The sequence below is a fragment of the Chanodichthys erythropterus genome, chromosome 4 (genome assembly GCF_024489055.1).
Source record: "Chanodichthys erythropterus isolate Z2021 chromosome 4, ASM2448905v1, whole genome shotgun sequence".
Classification (NCBI taxonomy): Eukaryota; Metazoa; Chordata; class Actinopteri; order Cypriniformes; family Xenocyprididae; genus Chanodichthys; species Chanodichthys erythropterus.
The window spans coordinates 36,448,661-36,473,563 of record NC_090224.1 but is presented as its reverse complement, the minus strand read 5'-3'; the positions used below and the strand labels follow the sequence as shown (position 1 = coordinate 36,473,563).

At 37.0% G+C, this 24,903-nt stretch overlaps 1 protein-coding gene across 1 annotated transcript; it reads right to left on the bottom strand.

Annotated features, from left to right (window-relative positions):
* Positions 1-24,903, bottom strand: taf4b (TAF4B RNA polymerase II, TATA box binding protein (TBP)-associated factor). The gene is made up of 15 exons (XM_067382911.1): positions 24,336-24,903; positions 24,067-24,206; positions 20,536-20,865; positions 20,233-20,340; positions 17,486-17,608; positions 17,303-17,392; positions 16,916-17,095; positions 15,971-16,094; positions 14,040-14,148; positions 13,689-13,858; positions 8,008-8,138; positions 4,242-4,367; positions 4,093-4,149; positions 3,414-3,530; positions 1-132 (listed from the first exon to the last, which is right to left on the bottom strand). Exons 1-15 carry the CDS (start codon positions 24,901-24,903, stop codon positions 1-3), a joined length of 2,505 nt encoding a protein of 834 aa, XP_067239012.1.

The following is a 24,903-nucleotide window of genomic DNA, read 5'->3' as shown; positions in this document are numbered from 1 at the left end:
CTAGCCTAGAAACGCTCTATACAGCATGAGAGTGTGTCTGAACGTGGGGTCTTGCTCCATGCAGAAGGTCAGATCTCTCAAAGTGACTCGAATCGGTGCTCGAGTAGCAAACTGGCCGTATGAACCTGACAACTGAGCAGACACAAGGAATGAGTTTCCTGAGCCACATTGGCCTATGTGGTTTTTCTCATATGAAATCAAGTCTAAGAATAGGTAATGACAAAAAATTAGCAGCACTCATTTACTATCATCACACAGCCCTTGTGAAAAAGAAGTACACTCTAGCATACTTAATGTAAAAACTATACTGTACATTCAGTTTGCATTTATGTATGCTCGTTTAATGTTTTCAGACACTTAATTGCATGTTAGTTGGAATTAAATAAAAATGTATAATAGTTTACATTTATATATAATGCAAAGTAAAAATGAAAATTATGTCATTACTCGCTCTCGTGTCGTTCGGAAGACCTTCGTTCATCTTCGGAACACAAATGAAGATATTTTTGATGAAATCTGAGAGCTTTCTGTCTCTCCATAGAGAACTACAACTTTCAAGGTCCAGAAAGGTAGGAGAGACATCATTAAAGTACTCCATGATATGAAGCGACACAAGTGCTTTTGTTTGTGCAAAAAACCCCATAATTTACCACTTTATTTATGAAAATACTGATCTGCAACGCGCATTCACGAGAGCATCACGACGCATGCATCCCATGTTGATGCGAGAGCTGACGTTGCATGAATGCGCTTTGGATTATTTTGTAAATAATGTGGTAAATTATGTTTTTTTTTTGCACAAACAAAGCACTCGTGTTGCTTCATAAAATTGACGTTAAACCATTGGAGTCACATGGAGTACTCTAGTGATGTCTTTACAATGTACTTTAAAGTAAAACGTTTAATTTTACATTATTACAAAGTGCACCTTTTAAGTGTAAATGTATTTTTTGTTGTTGTTTAAAAGAGAATACATGTGTGAAAGTTTACTTCTTTAAGTACACTTAAAGGGATAGTTCTATAATTTCTATCATTTACTCACTCTCAAGTTGTTCCAAATCTGTATAATTTTCTTTGTTCTGTTAAACACAAAGGAAAATATTTTGAATAATGTGTTAAACTGAACAGTTTTGGGGCAACGTTGACTTCCATAGTAGTTTTTTTCCTACTATGGAAGTCGATGGTGCCCCAAAGTGGCCTGGTTACAAACTTTCTTCAAAATATCTTCCTTTGAGTTCAACAAAACAAAGAAAATTATTCAGATTTGGAACAACTTGAGAGACAGAATTTTCTCTTAGGAAAGTCAGTGAATGTATCAAAGAGTGAGTTTTAAGCACAGAATGTGCCTTTTTGCAAATAAAAAGGAAGGGTTTTTTTACATTACATGAAACCTTTTTAATGAAAGATTCATCTCAGTGACTTTTGAATCTGAAACTAAAAAGGTTTGTTCAGATTAATTCACTCAATCATTCGGTTTGATGGAATGATGACAGAATTTCCATTTTTGGGTGAACTATCCCTTTAAGCGGCCTTTCATTTAATTAATATTATATTATCTGCAAGATTTTTTTTTTTTTTAATGGGCTACTGTTATGTAGGGCTGTAACAACACACTTATGTCACGATTCAATACAAATCACCATACGCTCGCGATACATTAAGCCAAATTGAAGAGTTTTTTTAATTACTGTTACTTTATTAATAATAAAATATTATTATTATTTAATTATCAGGACCTATTCCCCCATTTCTTTATTATACATTATATTCAACATTATATGTAGTAGTTTAGTGTAGTAATGTCACTGCAACTGAAAAATCCTTTTTTTCCCCACGCAGTACTCACGCTTTCAATGCAGTCAATTACATGCCCCGCCTCTCTCGCTATTAATGCACTGTACGTTAGAATAAACCATCTAAATACTTTGAATAAACATACTACTAAAACTAAATGTGTTATGGTGAGTTCCAGCGCATATATGTGCGTCAGATGATCAATGCAATCAATCAATTCTAAATCCCAAGAATGTGTCAGAAACACTATTCTCAAACTGTAAATGGTTAGTTCATCAAAAAAAAAAAGAAGCAAATTCTGCATTTACTCACTCTCATGCTGTTTTCACGCATCACAAGTGAACAATCGATACAATAAAGCACACTTCTTTTTCACAAGGGGAGCTAAAATTCATTATCCTTTGAGAAATCATTCAATCATCAGAATAAACTCATCTCAATCCTGGAATAAGAAATACAGAATAATAAAGAGAAATATTTAGGCAGTTATCAAATAAATGCTGCTGCAGATAATTTAACTTCTGAAACACAAGGTTGGAGTCTTTTAACCTCCACTGTTTTCCTGCCAACTGCACTGGCTCTTTATAGAGATGCTTATTCAACTACAGAGATCAAACCTCAAAAAGAGGCAAATACTAAACTTCCCAAGGCAAAGAGAGTTTTTTTCTAAAAGGCCTGTGTAATTTAAGCTTACAAAAACTCAAAACCATCTTTTCACTTATTAGTATTCCTCTCTGCCTAAAGGAATTCACAAATGTAAAAACTAATTAAACTAAACTAACATACAATCCTCTGGTCTTTTGTTCAGTCTTTCCTTGTCCTTTTTTCTCAAATTCTAATAAAATCATGAAAAATAACACATTGTATATTACAGTCCTTCCCCTTTAGTCATATACAATGCCATTCAAAAGTTTGGAGTAAGATTTTTTCTGCTCACCAAAGCTGCATTTATTTGATCAAAAACACAGTGAAAACAGTCATATTATGAAATATTATTAATATAAATATTTTATTAAAGTAATGAAATATGATCTATTTGAATATATATAAAGATGTAATTTATTCCCGTGATCAATGATGAATTTTCAGTGTCACGTGATCTTTCAGAAATCATTCTAATATGATGAATTACTGCTCAAGAAACATTTCTGATTAATATTCAATGTTGAAAACAGCTGTGCTGCTTAATTTTTTTCTGCCATTTGAGATTGATGATGAATAGAAAGTTCAAATAACACTAACTTGTAACTTTAAAAGCCTTTACTTCACTTTTGATAAATTGAATGCATGTGGAGATTTTTTTGCCAAACGTGGAGCTCTTAAGAAGTAACACAATATACCAATTCCTTTCCTAAAAGGAGTTTACTAATGTTTAAGAGACAAAAGCAAATGTGCAATTTCATATGGCCACACAGGAAGACTTGCATGTGTGCTTAATAAATGCCACAGCTTGTCTCAATACACCCCGAAATTCAAAAACGACCAAACTGTTTGCATGCAAGTGATTTTGAACAGGTATGCAAACATTTCCTCCACATCTGCACAGAGTGAAGTATGAAGACGGTACACAGGGGAAGTCACAAACGCAGAGGGGTGGTTGTATGGACACGTGCAGGTACCTGGTTGGCCCCTGAGCCGGGAGCCTCCAGAGGTTTCCTCTTACGGGGCCCCAGGGCTGCCAGCGCTGCCAAATTTGCATCTCTGTGCTCCATCTGTGCCAACTCCAACTGCTGCATCTAAAAAAAAAGAAAAAAGAAAAAGAGAGAATATGCGTTTGACAGGCAACCTAAAATACAATCAATATTTCCACTGGCTCACCCAAATCCATGTGGAATGTTTGGGGAAAAAACAGAAAGCTGTTATTGGTGATGAATCTTTCATTTTAGCTCTATTGATTTCACCGATAGCCTATAACAAAGGACCCAAGTGAAAGGCCTGTGCGAAAACACAAATATGTTACGTGCTCTCCAACACACGAGTGGATGAGCGTTACCTTGTAAACAGACACACAACTCATCCAGAGGGCTTTCATTACATTCTGTTCCCTGTTTAGCCCCAGGCTTCAATTCCAGACCCAATATTAGACTCAATTAAAATGAGCCCCCAATTAGAGAGCCTTGTCTCCAGGGTATGTGTATGTATGTGTGTGTGTGTGTGTCTATGTGGGGCACAAATGGGACTTTATGAAGAGTATTGATCGTCCTCATTGCTATACAAGGGAGCAGAAGGAATGAAAAACAGGTTGTGGAAGAGGGATGTATGTATTTTTATTAAAAACAAACACACAAATCCTTCTACCTCTTTGGCTCGCTGTTTCAGACGCTGTTGCTCTGGGTCTTCGCTGTTTGAGCGACTCTACACACAAATAGATGAGAAAAAAACGGTACATTAGAAATGAAGACAGATTGCTGGTGTTTTTCCTGTGTTTTGCTGTGTTTGCTAGTTACTCGGGCAATGCGGAGCAGTGCTTCTCGCTCCTCTTCCTCTCTCCTCTGTTTCTCCAGTCTTTCCAGTTGCTCCAGGAACTTCAGCTGAGAGCGCGTGTCATTGGTCTGATTGTAGCGCCAATCATCCTCATCAGACAACACACACCACAGAAACACATTAGCATCCAGAAAGACACAAAATTCGAGGCTGTGGTACACACCAGTTTAGTCAACATGAAATAGCCTTAAAGGTGACCTATTATGCAAAATTGACTTTTATAAGGTGTTTGAACACAGAATGTACAGTAAACAACCAGCCTATAATGGTAAAAATTCCCCACTCCTTTCTTTATAATCCCCATAAATCAAACAGTCTCTCCAAACGAGCGGATTTCAGAAGCCCCGCCCATGACTGCCCTATTAGCATAGCTCCTCCCCTCAGTGAGCTGTACACAGTCCGCCATGTTTATCTCCTCAGCAGAGCATTGAACAGCAGCATTCAAGTTAGAAACATATTCTTATTAAAGCCACTAAAGTTATTCAGTCAAGAGCAGTGAGTGATTTTCTGTTTTTCTTGGTTCATATTAACAGCAGATACAGCAGTAGGTACTGTATATTACACTGCTGTCACTTTAATACACAGATCTAATTTCTCATGTGATTTCTTTCCCTGCTGTTTACATTCACAGACTGTGTTTATGTGAACAGTGTGTATTGTTAAAGGGATACTCCACCGTTTTTTCATATGAAACTATGTTATTCCCTTAACTAAGACGAGTTGATACATACCTCTCTCGTCTCAGTGCGTGCACTAAATCGCTGTCTTATGGCGAAACTTTGTTAGCACTTAGCTTAGCCCAGTTCATTCAATAGGCGCCAAGCAGAGAAGCTACCAAACACCTCCACGTTTTCCCCATTTAAATACAGTTACTCGAGTAGTACCTAGGACGGTGACACAAAACAAAACGTTGCGGCCCCCGCTCCCTCTCCTCCTCCCTCTCATTTCCGTCAATAGAACCAACGTGACTTTTACAGGAGAGGGAGCGAGGGACTTTTCACGAGTGAAGATATTACTGCGCCAAGTCAAAGTGCTCCCGAGCACTTGCTATGGTATTCCGCCATACAATATAGTTATCCATTTTACACGCTTAGAAAAGCGCAACGTTTTGTTTTGTGTCACCGTCCTAGGTCGAGTTACACTACTCGAGTAACTGTATTTAAATAGTGAAAACGTGGAGGTGTTTGGTAGCTTCTCTGCTTGGCCCCTATTGAATGAACTGGGCTAAGCTAAGTGCTAACAAAGTTTCGCTGCAAGACAGAGCGATTTAGTGCACGCACTGAGACGAGAGAGGTATGTATCAACTCATCTTAGTTAAGGGAATAACATAGTTTAATATGAAAAAACGGTGGAGTATCCCTTTAACATAACCTTGTGTGTGTTTGACAGTTTAAACTCAATAAGATGAGAAAGAGAACTTAGTTTAATACTCACACGACGTGCCGCCTGACAGCCAGCTTTCTGTGCGCGTGCTTCAGATGTGTGCGCTCAGAAAACCATATATCAGAAGTTTAAATTGTTTAAACGCGTGCATATAATTATCTGCAATGTCACGTGAGAATGACCGCAATTGAGATAATCAATCAATAATCCCATTTTACTTCCATAATGCGATGTAATTCAGGAAAAAAAACAAAAAACAGGCTGCACAATAAGTACTTACTTGACAATGTTAAAAAGTATGTTCTATATAGTATGAACGTACAAACGTAGTACATCTGTCATGCTGTCATTGTCATGTGACCTACAGCATCACTGTCCTTCTGGTTAGAGCTTAGATCGGGCCCAACAAATCAAGCCCGACCCTACCGGAGCTCGAGCACGCTGTGTACGAGCCTGGCCCGGCCCGACACGTCCACTGTAGTTATGAGCCCGATTTAAACCCAACCATTTTTAATATGTGGGCCGTTATAACCATGGGCGGTTTATATAAAAACTATTGATAAATGAGCAAAAATTGGTCACTCAATTTTAAATATTCAATTATTTTAATTATCATAATAAAAGTTTTAATTTTATTAAATTGAACAAGCACAACATTCAGCATTCAATCAAATATTCATAAAGATTAATTATTATTAATGTTACTTCAACATATTGTTATTTCAACATAATATGTGTGTGAGCAACAAGCAAGATTCAACAAGCAAGCATTTGTAAATTCAGTGACAGCGTGTGTCGGGCGCCTCCATGTCATTATTATATTGTCTGCTATATTGCTTTTTATGTATTAAATCCAGGCAAGTGGTTGATGTAAAACGTATTAAAATTAAGATACAATTTATACTAAACGAAATTCACTTTAAAGAAAATCTTTCTTCAAAACAAACTTGAAACTAAATGTGCTTATTTAATGGCTAAAACACGTAGGCTACTACTCTCTTTTTGTACAAATTGCAGCACAATCATTTAATTCTGAATTTTGCACATGTAAGTTGAAGGGCATTTGTTTGTGCATAGTAAAACATATCTGTAACATTTATCAAGTTAATTGTGCGTGCATTTATTAATTATTTTCTTAATGTAAGCATGTAAACTTGCGTTGTTTGTTTATTCAGAAGCCTCCGTTTTTTTTCTGTCATAGGCGAGCAGGCTGCCGCATTTAATGCACGAGACAAAGCCAACACATATGTTGTCACTCCCCATGACTAGTTTAAAATGTTTCCATACCTCCGATTTTCCTCCAAACTTAATCAAAGTTAAGTCTCCCGTTTTAATTTTTTTTCTTTGCTTCTTCAAGCTCCATGTTGCACTTAAGCTACTGAATAGCACGCACAGCAGGCGTGATGCACCCGAGGACGGTGGTGGGAAATATCGGCGAATCAGAGAATCTAAGCTCTACTTCTGGTACAATCTCTCCTGTGGCCTTATGGGATAGTAAAGTGTCCATTTAATGTGCACTTCAGAATCTCTTCAGAATATACTTTTCGTCTACGGTTTTATGAATTTCGGACACACTACTCTTTTCTTATACTTTTTTCCCTGTCTACTATTTAATAGGGAAGTATGCGGTTTTCTGATGCAGCCATTGCATAGATAGATATTTGTCTATTGATATCATTATTCCCGCCATCCGGAAAGGAAAGAAAAGAAACAGAAAGATTGATATTCTGAAGACAAACATTTTTTCCCCGTGGAATAAAGTGATCCGATCAACGTTGCGCGATAAAGGCCAAAATATACTTCGGGGTGAAGCCCAAATTTCGAGACCACGCGGACGGCACACACAAGCAGGACAGAATGAATTCACTAGGTGGCAATAAGCACAGTACTGAGCACAGTGTGCAGTCGTCGAAGAAGAGTGTTGAAAGAGCGTTTCAAAAACAAGACGAGTAAACTTAGAAGCATGCCTTCTCCATCGTTTTTGATTCTTGTTCTCTTGGTGTATCTTCTAAACTATGTTGCAATGGTGGATGCACTATTTTTCTTCTCCGATCCTGCCCAGCGAATGTCCCGTTGGCAACACAATGTCTTTTATATAGAAAAAAAAATAGAAAAAAAATTGTACTGCGCATGTGTCGAACTCGGTCATCAGCCGTGGTTGAGTATACTTTGAAAGATACGCAAACACGATTGCGCGTGAGACACGTCCGGGCATGGAAAGTGAAGCATACCCGGGCAGATTTCATGTTGACCTCTCTGAACCAAAATTTTTTTTATGAAACCAGCTTCACTTAGAAATTAAAAAAAAAATAATTTGTCTACTGTGTGTAAAAGATAAGTTTATACCTTATACGAGATCTGTCGATGTTGTGCAACAAGAGTTATCTTCTCCAGCAGGTCTCGGAGTCTCTCTTGTGTTGCCAGAGAGAGCAATTCAAGTACATCAGGACAGACCTCTGTGATGCTCAGAGAACCACCTATGCACACACAATCACACACATTTTAACATGGGAGAAGCACTCACTCTATTGACTTTCTTTGTTTTCAATGACCAGATTCATTAACATTTCACTAGGAGTTCATGCGCGTAGTGGCGAGGTTTTCGGGAATTTTGGATTTTTTGAAAAACCTACTTTTGCGAACTAGTCCTAGGTTTTTCCACCTGATCGGAACCAAACCAGTGCAGCGAGATTCTCTGGAGTCTGATTGTCAATAATTATCAAAAAAGATGAAATTTCGATTCACGGTCCCAAAACATTCAAAATTTTCACCAAACTCAGCACACCCATGTAAGAGCTCATTCTGTGGTGGCGTGAAAAAGGAAACAGCGACTGGCCACTTGGTGGCACTATAACAAGGAAAAAAACAATAAATAGCTATAACTACTTCACCGTTACTCCAATTGACTTGAAAATTGGCATGCGGTGTCTTCGTCCGAGGCACCATGATTGTCTGTGAGAACACTGACGTCTCTCAAAAAACATGTCCGCCATCGGCCAATGAATTTTGAGCAGCTATCGGACAAGGTTAAAGGAGGCTGTTGGGAACGAAACTAGCTGGACCTGTTTGATTCATGGCCCTAGAGGCCCGCGAGAAATTCGAAAGAAATCGGCCACTGGGGGGCGCCTTTGCGTTTTTCACGTGCGTAAAGGATTGTGTATCACAAGATTTTTCGCACGTGCCCACAACATTCATACCACATGGTAAAACTCCTCATTCTGAGCAACTTCGCCTCTAGGACTGCCATTAAATATTAAATATGGGAGATTATTTAAAAAAACAACTTTGGTGAACTAGTCCTAAGTTTTTGGCTCAACCTCGATAACTGTTAAAAAAGCTTTAAAAACTATATATTTCCTATGGTAAATTGCCTGTATTTGATATAAATAGTCTTTTCCATCTATGATCGAGATGGTTACAGGCTTACTAATTAAAACATAATACCTTTTTACACGTGCTTAAAGCCCTTGAACAAGAAATTCAAATATACCTAATAATAATCACCTAATTTCAAAATCGGAATCTGCAAAAAAATGTGCTGTGGAATGAATTAAATCAAGTTGTGGGCTTGATAATCACAGAGTTCCTCAAAAATCACATGAATCTTACTCTAATTAAGCATTTGAACAGATCTATTTACTGCCTGACAGAAATGGAAATTGTGTAGAATTAGAGGCGAATGTCTTCATCAAGCTGGAATCCAGTGATTTTGTTGTTCTTCTGCTGTTTATATTGTATTCACATTTCCATAATGTCAGACATGCTTTGTTCCTGTTGGTCTGTTACGCTTGCTGAGTAGACAGACATCTGCAAACACTCCAATTCCATCTCATTTCTGCCCTTTCTGCTGATGCGGACTGAGTTCCTGCGAGGCCAAGCCTGTCTCTTTCATTTCCACATTCTCTCTTTTCGTCTCCTCCTCCTCCGCACGACTCCCCCTACCTCCTGGCTATCTCCCTCTCTCCCTCCCTCCGCCTCTGTCGTCCTTTCTCTCCCTTGTTCCGACGCTTTTTTGATCAGTGCAGCAGAGTGGATTCCTGCCACTCTGGCAACTTTGCGCGGCTCGGCAGTCATTAGCATACTGATTAAGCAGAACAGGCTCGTCAGAGATACCACTGATCAAAGACAGAGACTGCACTCGCGTGTCACAACACAGCGCAACATATGCCCAAAAAAACACAGACAGGATGCATGCCGTAGAGGCAGAGCTGAGGGAGGTGAACAGACTTTGACAAACAGAGATGGGGGGAAATGCAGTATCACTTTGAGTAAAGATACTCTCACGTACAATAAAAACAGTGAACACTATAGCCGAGTGAAGTCAGCGAAACATGGACAACAATGTTCAGGAATGTTACTTTTAAAACACACTGCAATACTTGCTAAATTGCTCATTAAAAATTAACTAAGCACGATATATGAAAAGTAATGTTACACGTTTCTTTTTCTCAATGTTAAGGCCCAAATTGAAGAAAGAACTGATGTGACGTCATTTCGAGCAAAATCAGGCCAAAGCTAAGTTCGTTGGGAGTTTGTTTTGGGAGTTCCTTTTCAGGAAAAGTTTGCTACGGCTGGCAAACAACTACCATTGGTCAGTGGCGATTACATAATAGGTAGGTGTGGCTCTGAGGCTCCGCCTTCTTTCACCTGTAAATCTTCTGTGGTTTATTTCTCCTGTTTAGTCTGTCGAGGTCAGATGTCCGCGATTGAAAATGTGAACACAGTGGAGAGCTGCTATATGCTAAATGAAGTTGTACTTCTAATGAAACGAGACACTTCTCTGTTTTTCATGTTTAATACTGTAGAGCTGCTTAATTTTTTAAATAAATAAACGTCACCTGACTTTACTCGAGTGCCGAATTGCAGAGCTCAAGCAAACATATCCATGGCACTATGATCAGATGCATTTCTTATGCTTTATATAAAAAAAGCTTGCTGTTTTATCAATTTTGTTGCGTGTTTATTTTGTTATTGAGAGGAAAGCGCACAGCACATATTTACATATTCATCTAAATGCCGCTCTCTGCAGCGCAGATGATTGCTAACAGTATATCACTGCTCACGTACTTCGAACTTCGTTTTATCCCTAAGTGAAGAATGAAAAATAACTTTGTCTGAGTATATCAGAGCCTTTAGTATGGAAGCTTGTTTCTGCCACTGAATAAAAAAGGTAATTGCGACGTTTTATCTCACAATTCTGACTTTTTTCTCTTGCAAATTGCCAGTTTATATTCTAAAGTCGCAATAGTGAATTATAAAGTCAGAATTGCATGACATAAACTCACAATTGCGGGAAATAAAGTCACAATTACCTTTTTATTTTTTATTCAGTGGTGAAAACAAGCTTCCATACTTTAGACTCTCTTTCTTCCAGGCTGGAAGTGTTTTGTTTTACATTCAGGCCTGGTTTCACAGACAGGACTTAGATTAAGTCAGAATTAGATTTTAGTTCAATTAGGACATTTAAGTAGCTTTTATAAATGTTCCTTACAAAAAAAATTACTGGTTTGCAACTTGAGAATGCCAAAACAATGGCACTGACATATTTTAAGATATGTCAGTACAAGTTTCTTTCAGTTAAAATGACTCAAATATGTGTTTTAGTCTGGGACAAGACTTAAGCCTTGACAGTGAAACTGGGGGTCAGAGTCCCAAAAACACTTTAAACCAGCTGGTTTTTGGTCATAGTGGATTTAAGTTGGTCTTCAGCTACTCTTCCAGTTTGGAAGATGATTTAGCTGGTCTACAAGATTTTCCCCCAGCCTTGAAAAGTGAAAAAAAAAAACAGCAAACTGCTTTAGGGACACGCAGCCTTTTAATGCAGAATTCACAATGCATTATGCACCAAAACCCAAAATGCTTATTTTTTTATTATTAGTATTCGTATTCTCATGCTCAACTAAAGGCCAATTCACAAGACCGATGACGACAGACGTCAACAGACACTTCGTCTGATTTTATCAGATCATTGTGTTACCTCTGTTGGCATCTGTCGGACCTTGTTTTCACCAATTGAACATGCTGAATCAGAATTATGATGTCTGATGAGTGACATGCTGTAATCACGTAACTGTCGGCGTCGGTCTGTCTGTGTGAATTGGCCTTAAACAACAACCATGACAACTCTGGTTGTCATGACAACAGCTAACAGCAAACAATTTTGGTTATTCTGTCTTCTATAAATATTGTAAATAAACTGTCCCCCGTGATACTTTTATCCCTTAAAACTCATCTTTGATCACCAAAATGACATATTTAAATGTTTTTTACCTGTGAAAAAAATTCTTTGTGCCTTAAAATAGTTTGAATGTAACTCTACACCCTTGCTTCATTTAGTATACGCGGATCAATGAATATGCAAATTAGCCCCGCCTCCACTCATTCGATCAAGCTCAGAATACCTGATCCACTCGGTCAACTTTACTGTAGTAAACGCTGTACAATGGCAAAATACTGGTTTAATTCAGCCATATATGTTTGAAACAGAAACTGATTCAGAAGAAGAAGAGGAAGAGTGAATTATATACTATATATTATACTGGCTTCTCTCGAGATTCCCAGCTAGTTAATGATATGCTAAAGCCCGCCCACACGTTGATGTGATTAGCTATAGGCCCTTTTACTGTTTGTACACAATGATGACGTAGCAACGTATGCGCGCGCATTTTGGCAACGGAAGTGGTGTTGTTCCCCATAGGTTCTAACGTGTTAGCAACTCCGAAAGTGATATATATATCTACAGATTCGCGAGCGGATTAAGCAACAAAGACAGATAGTTATTTTAAAAAGCTGACTTTATCAAATGGTATCCGGCTATCAGATCCGTGTAGTCGAGTGGATATAAGACGTTAGCAGATGGCCAAATATACAGTATATACAGTGGCCAGATATATATATACATAAACCAGGGCTCTCAAGTTTTAAAGACAGGCAAGAATGACAAATATCCAACAACATGACATGATTTTTAAAGTGACCAATAACATCGACGATGTAATACACTATAATTTATTTAGTGCTAATTATTAAAATTAAAATTATTAAGCCTATTTGGAGAGAGAGATGTTTAATGTGACAAAATGTCAGTCATCGTGTGATAACGAAAATATAACTAGGTCTAGACTACTGATCAGGTGTTTTCAGTGAACAGGCTGTAAAACTGTTGACTAAGTTCAGACACTCATGAAAAACTGATGCTGATTATCTGGGAAACATTCTCTAACAGCAGTCAAGTTGTCATTGTTTGTGTCAAACAAGCTGTGAATTTGTTGTAACATTAAAATATGAGATCATGACTTACTCTGTGCTCAAAGTGATGCTCAGAGCTCCAGTGTTTTCCTCTGTGGGTGAACGAGGATGATGCCGAACAATTCCAGGATATGCTTTTTTTTCATTGGCTGTTGCGTTAAATCTTACCCAGATACAATAGTGCTATTTTCTGATTGGCTACTGTGTGGCCTCTTTCTTTTTTTGATTGGCTGATAAGTGGCAGGCTACTCCAGGGGAGACGCGCTTGATTCCTGCCCGGCGCAGCGGCATATTAAATATATGAAAAATAGTTTTTCTGCGTGAGAAATACAATGTGTGGCGGGAGTGCGTGACAAAAGACCGAAATGAGTGACTGTCACGCTCAATGCGTGACACTTGAGAGCCCTGAAAAACATTCAGAGTTGCTAACACGTTAAAACCAATAGGCAACAACACCACTTCCGTTGCCAAAATGCGCGCGCAACTATTTGATCACTGGGGCTGTAAAAGGGTCTATAAAAGTAGCTTGTGATGTCAGAAACACTGGCGATTTCAAACCGCGTTTTAGAGACTGTCTTTAGATCACTGCAGTTTTAAACAGAAAATACTCTGCAATGGTGTTGACTGATGATTTTGCACATGGTTTGTCCTGAAGCATATTAAAACGCCACATAGACATATAAATAACATTAAAAACTTGATTTTCACCACAGGAGGACTTTAAGTATTTTATATAAAATAAATGTGTGTGTGTAATTGAATGGGTTTGGTGAAGTTACCAATGTGCTGCACTCGTGTCTGGAGGGCTGATGGGAATAAAAAGGGTTCCTCTTGACAGGAGCGGATCACTGATCCCACGAGCTCAGAGCCAGAGGCCAAAATACGAGCATTCTCCTCACTCAGGTTCACTCCGGCCATGGAGGCCACATCATTAATGTCATCGTCATCTCTAAATGAAAGAATAGGACTTCACTGTTTTGCCTTAAAATGAATATGCTTATGGTGTAGCTCATCTTGAAATCTTAATCTACAGCGACGTGACTGCCTTCTCTCACATTCATCCTGTAAAGAACCGATACGCACATTCAGCCACTGTGCAGCAGGGAATGGCCGCGAGTCAGAGCTATTACCGGAAAGAGCCCGAGGTGCTGTCCTTGAAGCCGTGTGCCTGTGCTGGAAGGGGCGGCTGGGAAAAGTATGTTTTAGGTGCCTGAAGGATGGACTGCCGCACAACAGCACCTGTGGGGACAGAATAAAAATACAGATATTTTTATCAGCTCAAAATGAATTGGGACACTTGAAGGTGAAAGAAGCAGAAAAGTAATAAAAGCTCACCTAGTCTTTCAGTGTGTTGAGCTTTAATCAATAAAACTTTTACTCATGTATATATATATATATATATATATATATATATATATATATATATATATATATATATATATATATATATATATATATACACACACACACACTGTTAAGCCCAAAATTATTCATACGCTTGGTGAATATGATTTAAGAAGGATGTGAAAATCAATCTGCATTGTTTATTTTAGAAATTTGTAAAAATCTAACCTTTCATTGGAGAAAAATGAAATAAATGTTTTTCTCTAACACACATTGCTCACAATCAATCATACCCTTTAATTCAATACTTTTTGCAACCTCCTTTTCCCAAGATAACAGCCCTGAGTCGTCTTCTATAATGCCTGATGAGTTTGGAGAACATCTGACAAGAGATCAGAGATCATTTCTCCATACAGAATCTCATTTTCTTTAGGGTTCAGGTCAGGGGACTGGGATGGCCATGGCAGAAGCTTCATTTTGTGCTCTGTGGCACATTTTTGTGTTGATTTTGTTGTTTGTTTTGGAACAATGTCCTGTTGGAAGATCCAATCACGGCCCATTATTGGATTTCTAGCAGAATCAGTCAGGTTTTGATTTTTATCTGTTAGTATTTGCTAGAATCCATGATACCATGTATCTGAACAAGATGTCCAGGACCTCCAGCAGAAAAAAAAAACAGGCCCATAACATTAAAGATCCAGCAGTATATTTAACTGTGGGCATGGGGTACTTTTTATTCATGTGTGCACCAAACCCATCTGGTGGGTTTGCTGCCAAAAAACTTTTTTTTAGTTTTATCTGACCATAAGAAGTCAGTCCCATTTGAAGTTTGAGTTGTGTCTGACAACTGAGTGTTCTGGAGTTTGTTTTTGGAGGAGTAATGAGGATTTTTTCTTGAAACCCCAAACAACTTGGTGCTATTTGAGATATATTATTTTTAAGCTTTCTGAGACTCAAGACTCAACTAATCTCTGCAATTCTCCCGCTGTGATCCTTGGAGAGTCTTTGGCCACTCAAACTTTCCTCCTCACCGCTCATTAGCACAGTTTAGACACATGTCCTCTTCCAGGCAGATTTGTAACATCTTTATTTAATTGGAATTTCTTGATTATTGCCCTGATAGTGGATTCAATGCTTTAGCTTTTTTCTTACAGCCACTTTCTATTTTGTGAAGCTCAACAATCTTTTGCTGCACATCAGAACTATATTCTTTGGTTTTACTCATTAAGATGATGATTTTGGGGAATTTGCCCTTTGTGTTTCCTCATGTTTATAAGTCATGGCTGGACAATTTCATGTTCCTAGTCATTCCTGGGAATATGCTTCAGAGATATTTTACTGATAAGAATTTCAAAGGGTGCCAATAATTGTGGCCAACGTGCTTTGGAGAAAAACATTTATTACATAATGAAATTTTTTCCCCAATTTGAATAGTTTTACTTCCATTAAAGGTTTGTTTTTTGCAAATTTTTTGAATGAAAAAATAAAAGGATAAACAATGCAGATTTATTTTCACAGCCGTTTGTATACTCGTATACAAATGTATAGTATAATGCAATGTAAGTCGCTTTCGATAAAAGCATCTGCCAAATGTATAAATGTAAATGTCTTTGATCATATTTACCAAATGGTGCCAAAAATTCTGACCATGAGCCTTAGTGAGCAAAAGAGATTCCTTTCAAAAAACATAAAAAAGCAGGAAAAGCATAGCTTATACCTGTTGGGAAAGTGTTGGTTTGAAGGACCATCTGCTTGGGTTGAGTCTGCTTCTGTGCAGGTAAGCCCACCTGAGCTGATGCCAAAGACTGTTTGACGATCACTCCTTTAGGTTGCTGGATCACCTGACAAAGTAAAAACCAAAGCAATAAGAACTCAGCATGCAAATATTATTCCTAAATAAATACAGCAAATAAGCAAAATGCAGGGTATGCAGGGTTCGGTCCACCTCGAGGACATCACACAAGCCATTTTAGACAGGAGCACTTCCTGCACACCCTCAGAGCACTTTCTGATTGTGAAGTAATCAGAACCTCTAAAGTCTATTCAGGTATATGGGAAATGAGATTCTGTATTTCAGTGGAAATCCATCAAGACGTCCAATAAAATGGTGATATTAGATTACAGAAAAACAAATCATGACATTATTTGAATATGATAACATGACATTCCTGGTACGAAATGGGGTAAGACTCATGCATCTTTGTCTCTGGTGTAAAACTAATTTGGCTCTGCTTGGGCTTGTGGGATACTGGTGGTTTTAAGTGAATTAGCCTGTACACCGTGGGCGGTGGTGAGTTAACCAGGAAATGAAGACAAAGTGAAGAGAGGCTGTCATAAAAATGAACCAGTGCACTGGGAAGGAGGCAGTGTGAAATTACACACACACACAGTCTACTGAGTCTACTATTACATAAAACATCAAAACACTGTATTCAGGACCCCCAAACACACATACCTGAATTCCAGACACCATATGGTGCTCTAACTATTGATAGAGAAATCATATCTGCATATTAACATTAAAATTATGCAGGTTTGTTTCCATGGTGAAAACACCAACACTGAATGATCATTTGTTTTCTTTATTATCGAATTACTCTTCCTTGTTTCATATAGGCCAACCCCTGAAATCATCTTCATGATGAATGACACTGCCGGGGGCGGGGTTTACCAGCTGAGCTGTTTTGGTTGGCTGGTTGGGTTTGAGGGCGGAGCTGACGGCCGCAGTTGGCTTCTGGTTTGCGGCCTTGGTTGAATCTGAATCGGAGGGCTTGAGTTGGGCGCACTGCTGAATGAAGAGCTGCGAGTTCGGGGTGAGCTGACGGACAGCTGGCAGGCTCCTCTGAAAGAATGAACATCAGTTTTTTAATTTAGCTCATACCAAAGAGGTTGTGGCTCATTCATACATGAGCTGTGAAGGTCTGATAATAGATTTCATCTTAAAATCAGGTCAAAAATGAGGTCAGTACCCTCATATGTACCCATCTGACTTTGTCGCAGTTGCTGATGACATCTAAATGGGGTATAAAAGTGAAAAAGCTGCAATCACCTTCAGGAAAGGCACTAGATATGGCTGCGGGGATGATTTGAGCTCTATGTAGAGTTTGTCAGTGAACTCTTCTGCCTCTAGTTTCCCATCCTACATGCAGAGAAGAGAGCAAAAGCGCATTTAAACGTATAATGTGTTGTGATGTATGTGACACATTGGTTTTGAAAGCAGCGAGGGACATACCAGCAGGCCTTTGACAAGAGCTCGGACGTTTTGGGCCATGTTGGCAGAGCGAGTGCCGCTCGATGCTAGCTTCATAAGAGTGACCAAGAAGTTCTTACACTTTTTCACATTCTCCAAGGTCTCCTGATGATAAAGATCAAAATTAAATATTTTTAGTTTTATGATGCACATAATATAGTGCTTAAATTTATTAGAGCACCACCCAGTGTAAGGTTTGTGCCATAAACGTATCGATGATTACCAAAGTCATTTTTTATGTTTCTGTAATGGTTAGTCCACACCAGTATGTGTAAGCTCTTTAGTCACAGTAGTGTTTCTAATGCTAAAATATAATTATTGGAAGTCAATAACAACAGAGACTGTGGAAAAGTACATAAGTACATAACGCCAGCGAGAATGCAAGCTGTTATCAAGGCCAAAGGAGGCCATAGAAAATAAAAAATGTGATTTTTTGGGTTATTATGTGTGAACAAAGACTATTTAGTTGTTTCAGTTTGTTATTTGCCTAATAAATGACAATAACATTTTTAGTTTTTGTCAGATTCCTAAAATATGCATTTTCTCTTTATGATGACAGGTGGTCTAATACATTTGTTAAGCATTGTATATATACAGTTGCAAGAAAGTTTGTGAACCACTTGCAGAATTTGTGAAAATATAAATAATTTTAAACAAAATAAGAGAGATAATACAAAATGCATGTTATTTTTTATTTAAAACTGTATTGAGATTTTACATAAAAAATGTTTATATTATATATATATATATATATATATATATATATATATATATATATATATATATATATATATATATATATATATATATATATATATATAGTCGACAAGAAAAAAAATCTGAATTTATAAATATGACCCCTTTCAAAAGTATGTGAAGCATTGATTCTCAATACTGTGTGTGGTTACCTGATGATCCACGACTGTTTTTATGTTTTGTGATGGTTGTTCATGAGTCTCTTGTTTGTCCTGAGCAGTTAAACTGAGCTCTGTTCTTCAGAAAATCCTCCAGGGACTCAAACTCAACTATTAAAAAAGGTTCAAACATTCACTGATGCTCCAAAAGGAAGGAAGGAAAAAAAAAAAAAAAAAAGATATTTAAACAAAATAAGAAAAATGTGGTTATTTTGATCCTGTTCAAAAGTTTTCACCCCTCGACTCTTAATGCATCGTGTTTCCTTCTGGAGCATCAGTGAATGTTTGAACCTTTTTTAATAGTTGAGTTTGAGTCCCTCAGTTGTCCTCAGTGTGAAAAGATGGATCTCAAAATCCTACAGTCACTGCTGGAAAGGGTTCAAATATACAGAAAATGCTGGAAAACTGATGAATCTGCAGGAGCTGGAGGATTCTTCTGAAGAACAGAGCTCAGTTTAACTGCTCAGAACAAACAAGAGACTCGTGAACAACCATCACAAAACAAAAAAGTAGTCGTGGATCATCCAGGTAACCACACACAGTACCACCAAAACTTTTGAGTGGGGCCAATTTAATAAATTCAGCTACTTTTTTGTCTTGGCGAATATATATATATATATACATCTTTTATGTAAATAATATGCATTTTGTATGATCTGATTGAAAATGTATGATTTTGTATGAAAAATATTTACATTTTCTGCAAGTGGTTCATATACTTCTTGCAACTAATATATATATATATATATATATATATATATATATATATATATATATATATATATATATATATATATATATATATATATGCTCATTTCCTCTAATTTTATTTTTTAAAATGATCTAACATTGATTTAAGAACTTTTTAATAATTAAAAATAACAATAATTAAAAGTTATTTAATAACAGTTAAATGTAATATTTAGCACATTCATTTCCATTTTTCATTCTGTATATTATAATGTTGTGATGCCTAAATTTATTTGCAGCATTTTAAGTTTTTACTGTTTTATTTTTTAATTATTTATACAAAAAAGTACAACATTTTGGTAACACATTATAATAAGGTCCCATTAGTTAATGTATAAAATTAATTAACAATGAACATTATATTTGTTACAGTATTTATAAATCAATATTTATTAAATTTATTAAATGTTGAAATTAATATTAACTAAGACTAATAAGTGCTTTAGAATTATTTTCATTGTTAGTTCATCTGAATTAATGTAGTTGAAGGGTTAGTTCCCCCAAAAATGAAATTTCTGTCATTAATCACTCACCCTCATGTCGATCCACACCCGTAAGACCTTCATTCATCTTCAGAACACAAATTAAGATATTTTTGATGAAATCAAATTCTGTCCCTCCATAGAGATTCTACTTAACTACAACTTTCAAGGTCCAGAAAGGCAGTAAAGACATCATTAAAATAATCCATGTGACTCCAGTGGCTTAATGAAGTGATGCGAGTGCTTTTTTTGTGCAAAAAAAAAAACATAATTTACCACTTTATTTACGAAAATATTGATCTGCAATGTGCATTCATTAGAGCATCACAACGCATGCGTTTTTTGTGTTCACGTTGTTCAAGTTGTAGTTGAGTTGAATCTCTATGAAGGGACAGAAAGCTCTCAGATTTCATTAAAAATATCTTAATTTGTGTTCTGAAGATGAATGAAGGTCTTACAGGTGTGGAACGATCTGACCCCTTAGCTAATGTTCACAAATAAAACCTTATTGTAAAGTGTTACAAATTTTTAATATAAGCCATCATATTTTAATATCAATGCATCCCAACACACATGAACTCACAGCTGTAACAGTGACTGGGGCTGATGAAGTGTTGGATCTGGCTGCTACATTAGGAGACACCATTCGTGGGGTATTACTCTGGCTGGAGAGAGCACCTCTACCCACAGACTGCAGACAAATGAAGCAAAGACATGATTAGGTAGATGAATGCGACACTGAATGACCTACATTTCTATTTAAATCACTGAGAGAAAGCTAACAATGCATTTCAGTCAACATCTTGCCCTGGAGTCAGAGTATGAATCATTTTTTAGTTTTGTTGTTGTTTGGATCAATAATTGATGCAGCCGACGTGAGTAATACCTTTACAGCTGAGGTATTAATTACGGTAGTTGCGGTGACAGAATTAGTCCTCTGGTTAAAGGTCCCTGATGTGCTGCTGTTGGGAGTCATTTGACTGGCTTTGATAACAATGGTGGAGCTGGGCTTTCTGATGGCCGTCCCTATAACACCGGCTGGTTTAATGATGGTAGTTCCTGTTGTACATGATGGCGTGAAAATAGTGGTCCCTGTAGCACTGGGTGGTTTCTGAACGGCAGTCCCTGGAGTGGGGTTAAGTTTAATATTGGTAGAAGCTGATGCACTTGAAGCTGGGAGAGAAACTCTGATGATTGGTGTAGCAGTTACAGTCGCCTGTGAAAACAGATATGTGAAATACATTGGTGCATTTCTGAAAGTTCACTTTAAAAAAAAAAAAGATTTGAAATTAAATGCTTGTAACATATGCTATATAATGGTTTTTCAAACTATTTCAATGCTAGGGACGACCAAATATGATTATCCCCCCTTGCTAGGGACCCTCTTCCTAATATCCACCTTATTTTTCAATGCAGAAGTAAGGTGTTTTTTGTGAATGTGTGAGACTTCCAATTTATTAGCTGTTTTGTACAGTTAAAAATAACTGGAAGTTATTTGGAAGTGAATGACACCAGAGGCCAGACACATTAAATTTACCTGAAAAATAAGGTGGATAGAGAGGGCTCTGCAGGTTACGAATCCATTTATACTGTGAAAAACAGTGAAAAAAACTTTAAGACTTACGCAATTTCATTAAAAGTAAAATTACATCAAATTGAATTAAATAATTCTTACATATTTTAATTGAATAACTGAACAATCCTAAATCAATTATTCAATTAAAATATGTAATTAGATGGAATTGTACTATGAATTAAATTGCGTTTTTGAGTGTGATTTTGACATGACATGTTTGATGAACTGAATGTTTTTTCCAACATTACTTGATCAGCTTTTATTTATAATTTAATTAGAGCTAAAATAAATTATTTAAATGGTATCTAGAAAATATTTATTTTGTATTAAATGTTATATTTTTAAACAATTATAATATAATTGTGTTAATATTAAAATATTCATATTTTAAAAGAAATAAAATCAATAAATATTAATACATTATAATGTAATATATAACCTTTTAATTTCTCCACCGATACTGATTATTTAGAGTGATATCTGCCGATAGTTTGGGGGTTCTGACTTTTATACCTTCTTTTAAATTAATGATAATTTCATTACAATTAATAATTAATTATTATATTTTTAATTATTTTATTCTGAAAGAAATGCAAATAAAAACTTTATTCTTCTTAGCTGATTTTACATAAATCCCAAATTCAGTGCATTTTCCTGCCCTCTTTTGATTGACAGGATATATCGGCACACTATATCTGATGATAGTGTGAAAATTTGCTTTTATCAACCAATACCGATTATTGGCCGATATATCGGTGCATCTCTACTTTTAATAAATTCAAATGTATTTGTATGACACTTTTCATACTTTAAATAGGCATACATAAAATCAGAAAGAAATATGCAGCGATATATATCGGCCAAAAATCGCTATTGGCCGATAAAAGCAAATATTCACATTATCGGTTATAGGCTAATAGTATATAAACAGCTGATATTCAGGGCCGATATATCCTGTCAATCAAAAGAGGGCAGGAAAATGTATTGCATTTGGGCTTTGTGTAAAGAAAATGTAAGAAACCAGATTGATGTTAAATATTAATAGTAATTATATGAATCAAACCATAGAGGAAGTTAAGAAATATTAACTTAATCTTCAGAATTTAGTTGATGTGTGTTAATATTAATTTGAGTAATGTGTTTGTGTTTATAACTGATACCAGTTACTCTGATACATGTTTATGAAATAGAGAGAATAAAGTTTTAATTTGCATTTCTTTCAAAATATAATATTTCAAAATTTGATGATTAATAATTAAATATTGAAATTGTCATTAATTTCATAGAAGGTATAAAAGGCAGAACACCCAAACTATCTGTATCATTATCAGCAGATATCACTCTGAATAATCGGCTATCGGTAGAGAATTTTTTTTATTATTTTTACATAACTGCATATGCATACAACAAGATTTTTTTTTATTATTCATTACTGTTAAAACATTTAGCAATTTTGGTAACACTTTACAATAAGGTTTCATTAGTTAATGTTAGATAACTAATTCAGTTAGTTAATGTTAATTTTTCAACATTTACTCATACGTTGTATTTTGTTAACATTAGTTAATGCAATGTTAACTAACAATGAACAACTTTATTTTTATTAAAGGTGCACTATGTAATATTTTCTGTCCGCGAGAGGTCTAATCAAAACAAAGTCGTAGCTTGATAACGCCAAGTTTGAGAGCGGAATCTTGGGACGTGGTCTTCACCTCACAGTCGGTGGAAAAGAATAAGGATAGAACTTGGGAACAAATCATGTTCATAGATGCGATTATTAACGTTACTGTAGTATGAAGCAGAGCAGGAGCGAGTGTTGCGGAGCTGAACGAGGCCGCTGGAGCGATTGTGCGACACACGCCGCGAGCAGCAGATCTTTTATTATGCCACAGTCGCCGGCACTGCTTCCACTTTTCCGGTCATGAGTATGAGGTAACGCAGCTCTGTTTATCATATTAGAAACATTTGAGAGTGTTGAAAATGATGTTATAACGTTACTCTGTGCGTTCGCTCGGCGGCTGCTGTGAGACACTGTTACACACTGCAGTAAGATTTAGAATATCATATTAAATGCTGGCTGGCTTGTGTTGATAAATGGCATGAAATTAATTTTAAAACGTATTGTATGATGGAGAAAAATCTGTATTACTGTTACTAAAAATTAAGCTGCATCTGATTATGCTATGTTAGCTACTTGACAAAATAGTGTTTTTCTCTGAGGCATGGTAAAGCATGGTACTTGCAAAAAAAATCAAGAAAATTCGATTTAGACAATAAGACTAAACACATTGAGCTATATAACAACAATTAGTTTTCTGTCTATAAATATATCAAAACAGTTGTTCCCTTGTCTATTAAAACATGCAAATATTCGGAAACCGAGGGTAACGCGGGTATGACGCAATTGACAGTCGACTCCTCACACGTCCCAGAGCCTTGGTAAAAATTGCAATTTTTTCACGATTAACAAATAATTGCAAACATTTGGGATATTTTAAGTACTCAACTGAACAAAATATATAACACTGGCCTAGTGGGTTTTGTATATTTTACTGCAAAATTCTTACATATTGCACTTTTAACTAACATTAACAAAGACTAAATACTGTAACAAATGCATTGCTCATTGATATTCATGTTAGTTAATATAATATTTTAATTTTAATTAAATAATATAATTATTTAATTTTAATCTTATTGTAAAGTGTTACAGCAATTTTTTTTTGTCCAGATTGTCCATGGACCCCCTTCCCTGATCTGTAGACCCCAGTTTGAAAACCACGTCATATCACTTTTGTTTCTATACCCCTGCAGCCAAAAAGACTGACCAAAATAACACACCTGTGAGGATGGAGGTCTAACTATAGCAGCAGCATTGGCACTGGCTGGTTTTGGCAGCATTCCCTGAGCCTGAGCCTGGGCCAGAGCCTGCTGAGACACCAACATCAACTGCCCACTGTCACTGCGGATTAACACCATTCCTTCAGAGGCAGGGGAGAGACAGCAAGACATTGCCAAGAAGACTGATAAGTAGGCCTGATGGTTAAGTATAGTGTTACAGTTAGTGTGCACCAAGACATGAGACAACATTAGATCCTGAAACAACACACCTTGTGGAACCTGGAAGTTGGCAGGCAGCTGCAGTGGCACAGTCTGAGGGGTGCGTGTCATTGGTACACTTTGTGATGGGGTGGAAATCCTTGGCAATGTCACGACCGCCCCTTTGGCTGTGGTCAGTGTGGTGACCCTGGGCTGGCTTATGGCCACGGAGCTCACGGACACCCTTCCAGGCTGAGGAACCAGAGCCAAACTGGTGGCCCCCCCTGGTCCCTGAACGCTGGATGTCACTACCCTGGCCCCTACAACCACTGGCGCGGTGGGTCGGATCTGTGCAGGACCTGCTATGATCTTTGGAGAGGGTTCAGATGAGGCTGAGGTACTGGAAATCACAGCAGCTGTTACATTTGGTTTTAGCTGCTCTCCTTCCCCGTTAAGGGAAGCTGAATCTGGGTTGTTGTTTTCATCAGATTTTGAGTCTTTGAGTCGTTTCTTGTCTAACGCGGTTTCCAGCGACTCTTCATTGTTGCTTGTTTGCGCGTCGTTGATGTTTTCTCTTTCCTCTGTTGGCGCACGAGACTGATCATCGTGTAATTTATCTGAGCCCGATGTTTCAGACAT

Bases quoted from the DNA above. Each gene is read 5' to 3' on its own strand.
- taf4b (XM_067382911.1), bottom strand. From the start codon at position 24,903: ATGTCTGAAACATCGGGCTCAGATAAATTACACGATGATCAGTCTCGT. The intron at 16,095-16,915 runs GCCCCCGGCAGT...TTACTTTGTCAG, and splicing joins CAGCTCAGCTGGTAAACCCC to GTGATCCAGCAACCTAAAGG. The intron at 4,368-8,007 runs GTATAAACTTAT...TTGTCTGATGAG, and splicing joins ATCGACAGATCTCGTATAAG to GATGATTGGCGCTACAATCA.